Source organism: Corythoichthys intestinalis, chromosome 14 (genome assembly GCF_030265065.1).
Source record: "Corythoichthys intestinalis isolate RoL2023-P3 chromosome 14, ASM3026506v1, whole genome shotgun sequence".
Taxonomy (NCBI): Eukaryota; Metazoa; Chordata; class Actinopteri; order Syngnathiformes; family Syngnathidae; genus Corythoichthys; species Corythoichthys intestinalis.
Window position 1 is genome coordinate 31,647,031 of NC_080408.1, and position 11,420 is coordinate 31,658,450.

Genomic DNA, 11,420 nt, shown 5'->3' on the forward strand with positions numbered 1-11,420 from the left:
ATAATTAACACAGATTATATCCCCAGTGCATAAAATGTCCTATTTTTCAACTTCCATTAATAATCATTGCCAAAACTTTATTATAAACTTTCTCCTTGGTTTTGCTGATCCCGCAATAATCCTTATAGTATGGAAAACTGATATTTGTCTTCAATAAATTGTATATTTTATATATATAAACTAATGCATATTTTTTTCTTTAATGACAAACACTAAATACAGAATAATACTTGTATGCTTCGGCGTGGCTCAATGGTGACGGTGATCGCGAATGTAAACGTTGTGTTAGCGGCTATTGTTCACTTACCGACATCACCATCCACAGCCAACTCTAGCCCTAATTCTCTGACTTCTTGTCCCCCTTTTAAAAACATCCTTTTTTTTCTCGTTCACCTCTATGATCTTCATCTCTTTTTCTTTTTTCTTTTCTTTTCTGCGCACCCGATTTTGGACGACTCGCCATGTTTAGAGTTTATAACAATGACAGATTTTAATTTCCTGCTTCAGGGCACGTACGTAGTGTAGCCTTGAGTGCGCCAGAGCCGGGTCAAACCATTCTCTGCTAAGACATAGCAGACATTGCAAATATTTAATATTTTTTCATATATATCAAGTAGAACATAATATCTCATCAGACAATGATTTAAAAAAAAAAAAAAAAAAAAAAAAAAGAAAAGAAATATGTGACTGTAAAGTAAAATAAATTAGAGGTTATTCAGGGGCTCCTATGGTCCTGAGGCCCGGGACATCCATCCCTACCCCCCACCCCCGTTGACGGGCTTGACTCCAAGTACAATATTGTACACTGTAAGTTAAAAAGTACTTTTCTTTATTAACTTACCCTGCATCGTAATTTTGTTCTCAAGCATACATTATAACATAATGCAAGTACTGTATATTTCCACATTATATTCATTTTTATTCTTAAAAATTCAGGGTAGCTGCAGCAATTATTGTGCCCGTACATAAGCAGCAACACTATTTTACTTATAATGTACGTATTCTAAATTAACACACAGGTAATCTGTCAGGTTTTTATGCAACGGTTTGGGTTGAGGGAGTGGGAAGAGCCACGAAGGAACGCTACTTTGCCTTGTGTTTGTTACAGTTGATGGTTAAGTCCAACTGTATCCAATCGCGCGCGCACACACATAGCGAGACACACCCTCTTTCACTGGAAGGAGTAGGAAGACGAAAAGAATAACTAAGACGAGGAGGAGAGGCTTCACTCTGCAAGTCAAAGGGTGAGCTTCTCTTTCTACACGCTTTAGAAAATTTCCATTAATTTAGAATCTCACCAATTGACTGTAAGACACCTAAATGGCACCTCAGGTGAGTCTCACATTTAAGTCTTATTTCACTCTCGTGTGCGACACATCTTCAAAAGACACGTTACTGTTACTCTAAGGATGAAAGTGGGCAACTTAAAGCATTACGGCCAAATGGAAGTGTTTATGTGGACTGTCATACAATAAAAATACTCTTGAGAAATTGTTATATGACCAAAGAAGCTGGATAGTATAATTTGCTTCACCTGGTTAATCATGGCATGAAATCAAAGTTGTTTCTGACTCCAAATCCGCCAAGATAAATAACGCTGAGATAGCTAATTTTGACTTGCCTATGTATTTAATCATGCCATAAAAACACATAAAAAGAGGTTTCTGACAAGAAAGTGAAGATTTACAAGGGTAAAGCTATTTTATCCAATTGAATATCTACTGACTAAGGTCAACATTGTGTTTTGTGAATTCTTACTTAGATTCATTAATCTGACTTGCATAAATGTTTAATTTTGGCATTAAAAAATGAACAATATTGATGTTACAGTATGTTTCAGTTCGAAAGGTTTAGATGAGGAGAACAGAGGTATTGTTTTGCAGGAACTCGGAGAGGATGTGGCATTGTTTGCAAGTTAGGTCATCCCGGTGCAACAGCTTTAAAGATGCCGCATTAACACATGCACACACATAAACCCTACACACCCCGCGCCACACACACACCAGCACACATTTACATAACCATCCATGGTAGAAGAGGACATTAATTCTTCATATGACAGGAACTCCCAAACTCCCTGCAAAGAAATATTGTATTTCCTCAAAAAGTTCTGCCAATGATCTTTAGACAAACCTCCCTGTGAGAACTGGTTTGATCAAAAGGGCATAAAGTGGTTTACAAGCGAATGCCTTTTGTACAACAATCCATTCATTCATTTATTTATTTGAATGAGTTAATATTCATTAACAGTTTTATATTACAATAGCTTTAAGAGAGAACCTTTCACAAAGGCCATAAAATGTGTCACAAGACAAATTCTGCCAAATTCAACAAGATTTTTTTTTTAGAGCTTGTGTCAGTCTAAGTCAGCGTCACTGGAGACAATTGTGAATAAACTTCCACACCTGTTTCCTCTCTACAGCCCAAGGCGATGTTCTCGATCCCCAGTGACAGGGTCACCATGCCGACGCCCACTGCCTCCGTAGCAACCAGGCGTCCTCTAAGAAGTCTGCCCCTTTATAAGCCCATTTTTGCCCTCTAAGGTGGTTGTTCAGCAACTCCCTCCTGTTAGAGATGCTTGGTGGGTGGTGCACTTTTGTTTTTCCCTTGCTGAGGTTAGCACTCGCAGGTGACTGCTTATGTCCGCCAGCCACAATTTTGTCTGAATTTCCTTCCGAGGTGCCCACTGGGGTATGTTGCCTCAATTACTCAGGTTCCATTCTGAGGGTTGTGTCCTGGTCTCTTCTGACCAGCCACTCTGGCATTCAAATTCTGGATCTCTCCAGGTGCAACATCACCTCACTGGAGGTATCTACTGTGGGGGAATCCCTACTGGAGAAGGTCTATTTAGCTCACAATAGAATTGCAGTGTTACCCCCTTACTTTCTGGCAGGACAACACCGCTTGGAGCTGGTGGATCTGAGCTGGAACATGCTGGAGGAGCTCCCCGAAGGCTTTCTGCAGGACTCAAACACCATTCTACAGTTGGACCTGCAGGAGAACAGGCTGCGCTCCCTGCCGGCATCTGTACTCCAAAGGCCCCTCCTCAGGACTCTGGAGCTTGACAAGAACCCTTGGGAGTGCTCGTGCTCTTTCCTGGAGGTCCTGGAGACAGAGAAGCTGGCGAGGAACCTGACATGTGCGGCGCCCTGGAACTTGGTGGGTCGTATGGCGCGATCAGCCAAACTCAGCGATGTCTGTCGGCCAGCAAGCCTTACCACACTGTTCGTCGCGCTCCCAATTTTCATCCTTGCCACCCTGCTGGTTTGTTGGTGTTGCGGTAGGAAGAGGAGGGAGGTCCCAACATTAGGAGCATCCAATAAACAGACCAGCGCTAGAGGGATTGGATCCAAGGGGCACAGCAAACTATCACAAAAGTCAGATGACTGCATCAGGGAAGGAATTCTGATCCCAGCTTCTAAGATTCTGATACCTACAGACCAAGACGAGGCTGTCCAGCAAAAGTCCGTGGAGACACCCCACCTAGGGTCTGAGGGGAAGGGGCTCAGCAAGTCAGAGCCAGATGCAGTTAGCGTGACAGAAGTTCTAAAAGACTCAACCGACAGGGAGAAAGCATACATGACTCAATCTACGCAGTACTACAGCTTGGTGCCGGTAATCCAACTGGATGACTCAGATGGGTGACATTTACATTGTCTCAAGTACTTTTAAAAGTGGAACAGTCAGCAAAAAACGCTAAATCTGCCTCCAATTCGTGCCAGGATGTTTTTGCAAAATAAAGTATTTTCAAATATTCACCAGCTACTCCCCCAACAAAGTAATAGTATGTCGGTCTCAAATTTGTAGTATGAATCTTGGCTTCAGTCCTCCTGAATTTAATTCAGTCTTAACTTTCCAATTAGTAATAATTCTTCAAATTTCCTAGAGTTACCACGTTTTGGCCTTGTTACTGTGAATGAATGTGCCATTCCGGAACGCACCGCCGTTTTGGTTCATGCTGTGTCAGCACTGTATTTCAGGTTCTGCAGCTTCAAGAACACTTCCCAGATGGAAACCAATCACACCCAAGTACAACTGGAATGCCTAAGTACCTCTCACATTATGCAAAAAATTAAATTATATAATCCAGTGAGGAAAATAAGTATTTGAACACCCTGTGATTTTGCAAGTTAGACTTAGAAATGATGGGCGGGTTTGAAATTTTCATGGTAGGTGCTTGTCCACTGTAAGAGACAATCTAAAAAAAAAATTTTTTTAAATCCAGAAATCACAGTGTATGATAGAAGTGGTAGATCCACCAGGGTGGCTTGTGGTGGCAATTTCCACCCTAAAAGATAGGTTTGCCATCCCAGCTGCGGCCCCAGTCGGCACAAAAAAAAAAAAAAAAAAAAAAAAAAAAAGCTCCAGTCAATTTGACATTTACTGTCATCAAGTAAGTACTGCTGTCAGTGAGGATCCTTATAATGATAATGTAATAAAGATTGTATGACACTAATTTTCTCTATAACTGTTTGTAAATATCACTTGGGCCTTTTTGAAGTGTCTGCAAACAATTTCTTAGCAAACTCCAATTCAATATGTGTACATATCTACCCGATGTTAACACTAGGGGTGTAACAATTAATCGATACAGATCAACGTATTGAATTTTTAAAAGCACGATTGAATGTAATTCGATTAAAATGCAAAATTATTATAAAAAATAAAAATGTTTTTCATTAAAAAATATTTCCTCAACAAAATTGCATGCACATCATAACAGGTTTGTATTTTTCTAGTTTCGCCCCTGGTTGCCAGATTATTCCCAATTAGTAAATCCTGCAGTTGCCCTTTTGGTTATTTAGGGTTAGACCAGTGCTTCTCAATTATTTTCTGTTACGCCCCCCCAAGGAAGACGTAAATGTTTCGCGCCCCCCCAAACTCTCTGCCGCCACTGTAAATAGTATCATTTGTCTATAAAATTACTATTATAAATACTCATCTGCCTAACATTGCGTCCTTTTTTTTCTAATAAAGAAAAAAAGTAATATAGATCAACTTATAATAAAGTATAACTTTATTAACATTGTTTTGTCTGTAACAGAGAAGACTTGAGGCGCATTAATTTGCCTTAATTTAAAAAAAAAAAAAAAAATCCAAACTGTTAAAAACACTCAAGGTACATTTTTGACCATTTGATACAGAAAAATAAAATGTAATAAAATCAGTAAATAATAAATTAAAATTGATTAGAAACATTCACTCATGAGGACAATATGCCAAAAAATGTGAGCGAAAGAACAAAACTGAATAAAAGAAAAAGTGTCCTTGGACAGAAGGACAGTTTTTATTTTTGCTGCTCACAGTATTTACTTCCTTGTGGTTTGGAGTTATTTTGCAATGAGCATGCTAACAATGCTCACTGGTTTAATGATATAACACTGACAAAGCAGGACGATTGTTGGAAAAATTTCGGCACGTTTTCGCTGAAAAACAAGCAGCTTATCAATGAGATTGGGGTCTAATGTCTCTAAGTGGCGTCTTAATTGATTTGGCTTCTGGCTGTCCGCTATAATTATTTTTAGACACAGTAAACAGTGGTCTTTCCTCAACACCCACTGTAATAAAAGTCAAAGCTAAAAGGCAAACGGCACGAAAAAAGCGCATTCTCGGCGGCAGAGGTAGAACCGTAGGTGAGGGCGGTCGTCGTGACTGTCACGTGATGCGTGGGCAGGCAGGAGGTGTGTGGACCAAAATGCAGGGAAAGTGAGGCGAGGCAGGTAGACGGTGCAAAAACGTTTCAATCAATGCCAACAAAAAACAAAGTATCAACAAAACGACCGGGGAATCCAAAAAGTCTTAACACTGAGGCAAACAAAAGTATCACTAACAAAATACTGCTTTTCAAAACTTACACGGAACACGAGGGCTTGGCAGATCTTGGCTTTGACATGGTCGTAGACGCTGACATTGACAATGACGCAACCAGGGGTGACAAGAAACTGGGTCTTTATATACAGACGCAGACAAGGGTAACGAGACGAGGAACAGCTGGGTAACACAGGTGGATGCAGATTGCAGGATACACTGGGAGAACACACACAGGTGAAATCAATGGGTAATCACAGAGACAAGTCACACTAGGAAAAACCCAACACAAAACCTAACAGTGACGATCCCAAGCCGAAAATGGCACTTCTCGGGCGGCGAAGTGAGAACCGGACAAGGCAATGGGTCGCTGCGTGAGTGAGTCCGGTCGGAAAACGGCTTTCGAAAACGGCGGCGGCGCATTGCTCCTCATATCTGTTTTCTGTTTGCTGAGTGCTCTTCTTTAATTCAAAAATACTGCGCGCACTCTGAAACTGAGAGCGCCACTGCCACACAGTGAGTGGTTGTGCAAGTACACTTTATTCCAGTACGGCAAAACAAAACAACAACAAAAAGCATGTTCCCCGAGGTCACATGCGCCCCCCCTGGCATCGCTCTGCGCCCCCCCAGGGGGGTGCGCCCCACTATTTGAGAAGTACTGGGTTAGACAAACTAATTTGACTGTACTTAGAGTAAAAGACCGGTCAAACCAGTCTCAGTTTTACTCAGATTAATTTATTTTTAACTTTACTGTTTTACTCTGAAATTTAACCCAAACTCAAGCATCCAACTGAGTCAAACGCAGAAGACATTATCTGATGCAGAGTCAAGTTAAGCCACACGCATTAAAAACTGAATTTCTCAGATATTTAATTCTTTCAATTTCTTGTACAGAATGCCCGTCACATTCAGAGCATTATGAAAGATATCTAGTCGTAACATGGGTTTCTACCTCAAGTCCACACATTGAAAAAAAAACAAAACAACAACAACTCTATACAGGTTATTTATTTGTTTATTTTATGTCTTCCTCGCAACTCAAAACACGAACTGTTATGCATTTATTCCAAAATATACAATTAAACTGACACCTATCTGTAGGCGACTGTAGCAACAGATACATAACAAAAGGGACAGTGCTGGTTTCATGAGTAAAAACTAGAGATGCACCAAATGAAAATTCTTGGCCAAAACCAAAAATAAATAAGAGTAAGATCCCTCGTTGTCCCTTTATTTATTTATAATTGTTTTATGTTGTGAATTTGTGGAAATTGTATTAAAACATTCTCGAATTGTCAAATCACTTTTGTTCTTATAATTTGCGATCAACGAGGAATTCGGGAGAATTTATCTAATTTCACTAATTTCATCCTTAATTCAACTATAGGATCAAGACGGACTGTGCACGTCTCCCTGTGAACCAGAAGATGGCATTGTTAGCTATAAAAGTTTTTAGGCCTCGCAACCGGCAAAAGCGACCCAAAATGTTGAAAAGAGTCATATATGACAATAAAAAAAAAAAAAAAAAAAATTATATATATATATATATATATATATATATATATATATATATATATATATATATATATATATATATATATATTTTTTTTTTTTTAAATGTCTGGAGCCGCAAAAAATTAAAAATATCATATTTTTAACCCTTTAATCGTTGAACCTATTTTGTCTGAATTTGCATCAATTTGATGTTGCTTTTATATTGCAAAGAAAAAAATGTTCACAATGGCCTGATTGGGTCCCTTTTTTTTTGGACAGCATAACCTTCATGTCCTAACTGTTGTTTTCTTGACTGACCAATTATAATCAACATTTTGGACCCAAAAAGACAAAAAATTCCCAAATTCTATGGTCAAAAATTGTAATATTGATGTCCCATTGACACCCAAACAAGCTCAACAAAATGTTTTGACGCTTGACAATATTTATTCAACTTCTTAGGATAAACATTCAACACAAAAAAATTAGCCTGAATTGTTTCATATTTAATAACTCAACAGAAACAGCAGGTATGGTCATCGGTGTTTTTGTTCTCTCTACATACCAACAGTGTAATTTAGTGAATATCTATACTAGTATATATGGATATGGATACATGTATATCATCTAACACAAAAAGGGTCGATAATTTTCAGAACCAGAAGATGGCATTGTTAGGACAGATAATTTTGCCGACTATTTTTATACCATCTACGCATGCGTAGAAAGGCGCAGCCTCATGTGTCATCACCCGCACGGTTTACCTCTGAACTGGAAACTCATTACTCGCCGGCGGGAAGTTTCGAAATTACTATTTTTTTGTAGACCAGGGGTCGGGAACTCTGTTTTGTGATCGCACAGTTTTTTTGTTTTTTTTGTGAACGCAATTGAACGCATCACACAGGAACGTGAGTGAAGGGAGAGCACGCTCCACTTTTACAAGCAGTCGCCGAGTTGTGATTAAAATAAATCTTTTGAAAACAGTAACGAAAGCCTGACATCGTTACTTGGGATGTTACAATCGATCCTCAGTTGCGCTCCCACCACTTGGAAAATAACACATCGAAACATATGGTGTGGCGCTGCGTATATTTCCGGACAGCCGCAACCAGGAGTGCTTGTGCATAACAGTGGCGATCCTGGAAGTGGCGACAGTTTTGACAGGCTGATATATCATGAAAAAAACTGATAGCGCACCTCTCTTTGGCTGGGGGTACCACGCATTTCACTTTTTGGGGTTTAATTTTACCCTAAGCATTTTTATATAGGATATGTTCGGCCGGCATTGAGTTGGGAGGGGCCAGCCTTGCAGCTGGCTGATCGGTGACTTAGCGCGGGAGATGAGCTCTGTAAGAAAACGCTCATTGCCGCGTAATCCGCAATGGGAGAACCACAAATGGGCACTGAATTGAAGCATATTATTGCGATGTAGTTTGAAGGTTCAAGAAAAATGTATGGAAAAGAAAAGAGGAGCAGGAATGCCACATCTTGACCGTTCGTCTCCATTGTTTATGATGCCGTCATGCCACACTAAAGATGGCGACTTCATGACGTCACTTCCTTAGTATCCGATTGTTAAATTGATAAATACTTGCACGGATTAGAGGCAGATTAGCATAGCCGACATGACGTATAGTAGTAATTACACGTTTAAGGCCATTATCCGTCCTAGTGTAGACGTAGCCTATGTCACATAGCCCACTCTTCGGGCATTTGTGCTGTCAGCTTGTCACTCTTCTTGCTCTCCAACTCATCCGAAGAAAACAACGATAAATCTGGCCTATCCTCTTCTTCGAATTGATGAAATAATGCATTAGCTTGCGCTAAATTTAGTTTTTGATTCAGGAAGCGCGTTTCAAAGTCGCTCGCTCAATCTAAACGGCTGTTGCTCGCTACCTCGCCTCCCTCTCCTTTGGTGGCGCCTAGGTTGGCAGTTTATTGAAAATGTTCACATTACGTCCGTCCATCGTGACCTCACAATAGCTCCCGGGATATGTAGTTTTTCGTGGTGCTTTCGGTTTTAAAAAAGGACAAGAAATGATGGAAATATGGACATAAGCACATGGTCAATGCAGCGTTTTAATGTTTGTTTATGACGTCAAACTGGGCAATTAAACTATAAAACTCAAATGACATTATCTCCCGTTTTACTTGGTCGATTGACTTCAAGTAAAAACGGGCGTGGACCTCAAATTCTGCACTTTCAAATTAGACCAACCAGCAGTACGTCGGTGACGTAATTACAGTGTGACGAGGCTTCAAAGATGATATGCATAAACGTGTCACCGCCGACACGTCTGGTGTTATAATGAAGGCTACACATTCTGTATGTATCTATATTATCTATATCAGCCTAGGGCCTACTATCAAAATGAGTAAGATGGCTACAAATGCATAATGAGCCTTCATGATTGAATATTTTCCCTGCAGTGCATCTATAGAGCAGGGTTCACTAAATCCGGACCTCGGTGCCACTTTTCCTGTCGTGTTTTCCACGTCTCTCTCCCCTAACACACCTGAATCAAATGATTATGTCATCAGCAACCTCTCCAGAAGCCTGATAATGATCCTGATTATTTTGATTCAGGTGTGTTGGAGGAGGGAGACATGAAAAACACGACAGGAAAAGTGGCATCGAGGTCCGGATTTAGTGAACCCTGCTATAGACGATGAGAACCTCATTGCAATATTGATGAATTAGAAGAATGTTTGTGTCATGTTGCCCTCCAACAGAAACCATATTCAAACAAAAAATATAGTTCAATCTCCCATCTTTTTCCATTTTCAAATAATTTTGAAAAAGCTCCAGGGAGCCACTAGGGCAGCGCTAAAATCCGCATGTGGCTGTAGAACTGCGGGTTGCTGTCCCCCGGTCTATAATGATATAGGCTGTTGTTATTAATATTAGTACAAATGTATTATTAATTATTATTATTACAATTAACCATTTTAGGGCACTCTGTATGATTTTCGAAGGTTGAGGTTTCTCATATAAATTTCCTGCATGTTCATTTGAAGGGTGGCAGAAAGGCCTTGATGAGCTGCCTGCTGTGAGAAATGATTGGTCTCGTTTATGTACTGGGGCTTCTTTGCTGCAGCCAAGAATGGGTTCCCTGAAAAAATGCATGTTACAATGAAATCACACGACGACCAGGGCATTCTGGAAGAAAATGTTCTGCCAAGGTATCAGAAAGCCTAGTCTTGGTTGTTCCTTGAGCTGCTTTCCTACAACTGGAACCGTGTACCTTGAAATTTAGGATGCACTAAACGTCAAGACAGTCAGGATTTCTGGAGGGCAATGTGTTGCCCTAATACCAGAATAGTCGGGTTCAGCTATGTTCTGTTGCTGCTTTGCCCCATTGTGCATAAGGCTTCATGAACTTCTGTTGGCTGAAATGAGACGTCAAGACTATCAATGCATTTTAGCTGTATTTGTTTTTTTTTTTTCGTCATAAAACAAAGTAAGAGAGAATTGACTCCAATTCGAGACAGAGACCATGTTTCGACTCAAGCATTTTGACCCTCCGTGTCCCTTGCAAGGAGAATCCTCGGCAAGGTGCCTCAGAAGTGTAAACAAAGAGATAACAATCCCCAGCCCACACCGTGAGAACATCATTTGCACAGTTAATTTAGCAAAATCCAGTTCATTTAATGGTGCATGTAAAATGGATGAAATTCTCATGTGACTAAGTCGGAGAAGGAAGAGATTGCAAAAAAAAAAAAAGTCCAAAGACTCTTTTTCAGTGTTTGTCAGAGCACAATGGAATTTAATCTCTCTCTTGCTCCCATTTTGCGTTCCATCTTCCTTTGTCACACCACCGCTGGGAAAGAAAGAGCAAGATAGTGGTGGTTGTGACATGTCAGCTGCCTTTTAGGTTCGCTGAGGAATGTTGGCCCAGAACTCACGATGCTGTCAGTCAGTAAGGATGCGAGATAAGGACACAGAGAACTTCATAAAGAAGATTGATGACTTTTGTATTCCAAACATCCGCACAATCTTCTCACAGCCACCTTATATCTCTTGGTCCCAGTCTAGACACACTGAACTTGCTTGCTCTCTGTTAATAAAGCTCTAATTTAACTGTCAATCTGACCCTGGACGAGAGTAATAACTGCTC

At 40.2% G+C, this 11,420-nt stretch overlaps 1 protein-coding gene across 1 annotated transcript; it reads left to right on the forward strand.

Moving 5' to 3' along the window:
• Positions 1–1,217: 1,217 nt before the first annotated feature.
• si:ch211-106k21.5 (leucine-rich repeat-containing protein 38) lies at positions 1,218–4,324 on the forward strand. Its single transcript, XM_057856869.1, has 2 exons — positions 1,218–1,332; positions 2,423–4,324. The coding sequence occupies exon 2, from the start codon at positions 2,575–2,577 to the stop codon at positions 3,643–3,645; it is 1,071 nt and encodes a 356-aa protein (XP_057712852.1). The 5' UTR covers positions 1,218–1,332; positions 2,423–2,574; the 3' UTR covers positions 3,646–4,324.
• The last annotated feature ends 7,096 nt before the right edge of the window (positions 4,325–11,420 follow it).

Coding starts and splice junctions, on each gene's coding strand:
- si:ch211-106k21.5 (XM_057856869.1), top strand. CDS start 2,575: ATGCTTGGTGGGTGGTGCACTTTTGTTTTTCCCTTGCTGAGGTTAGCA.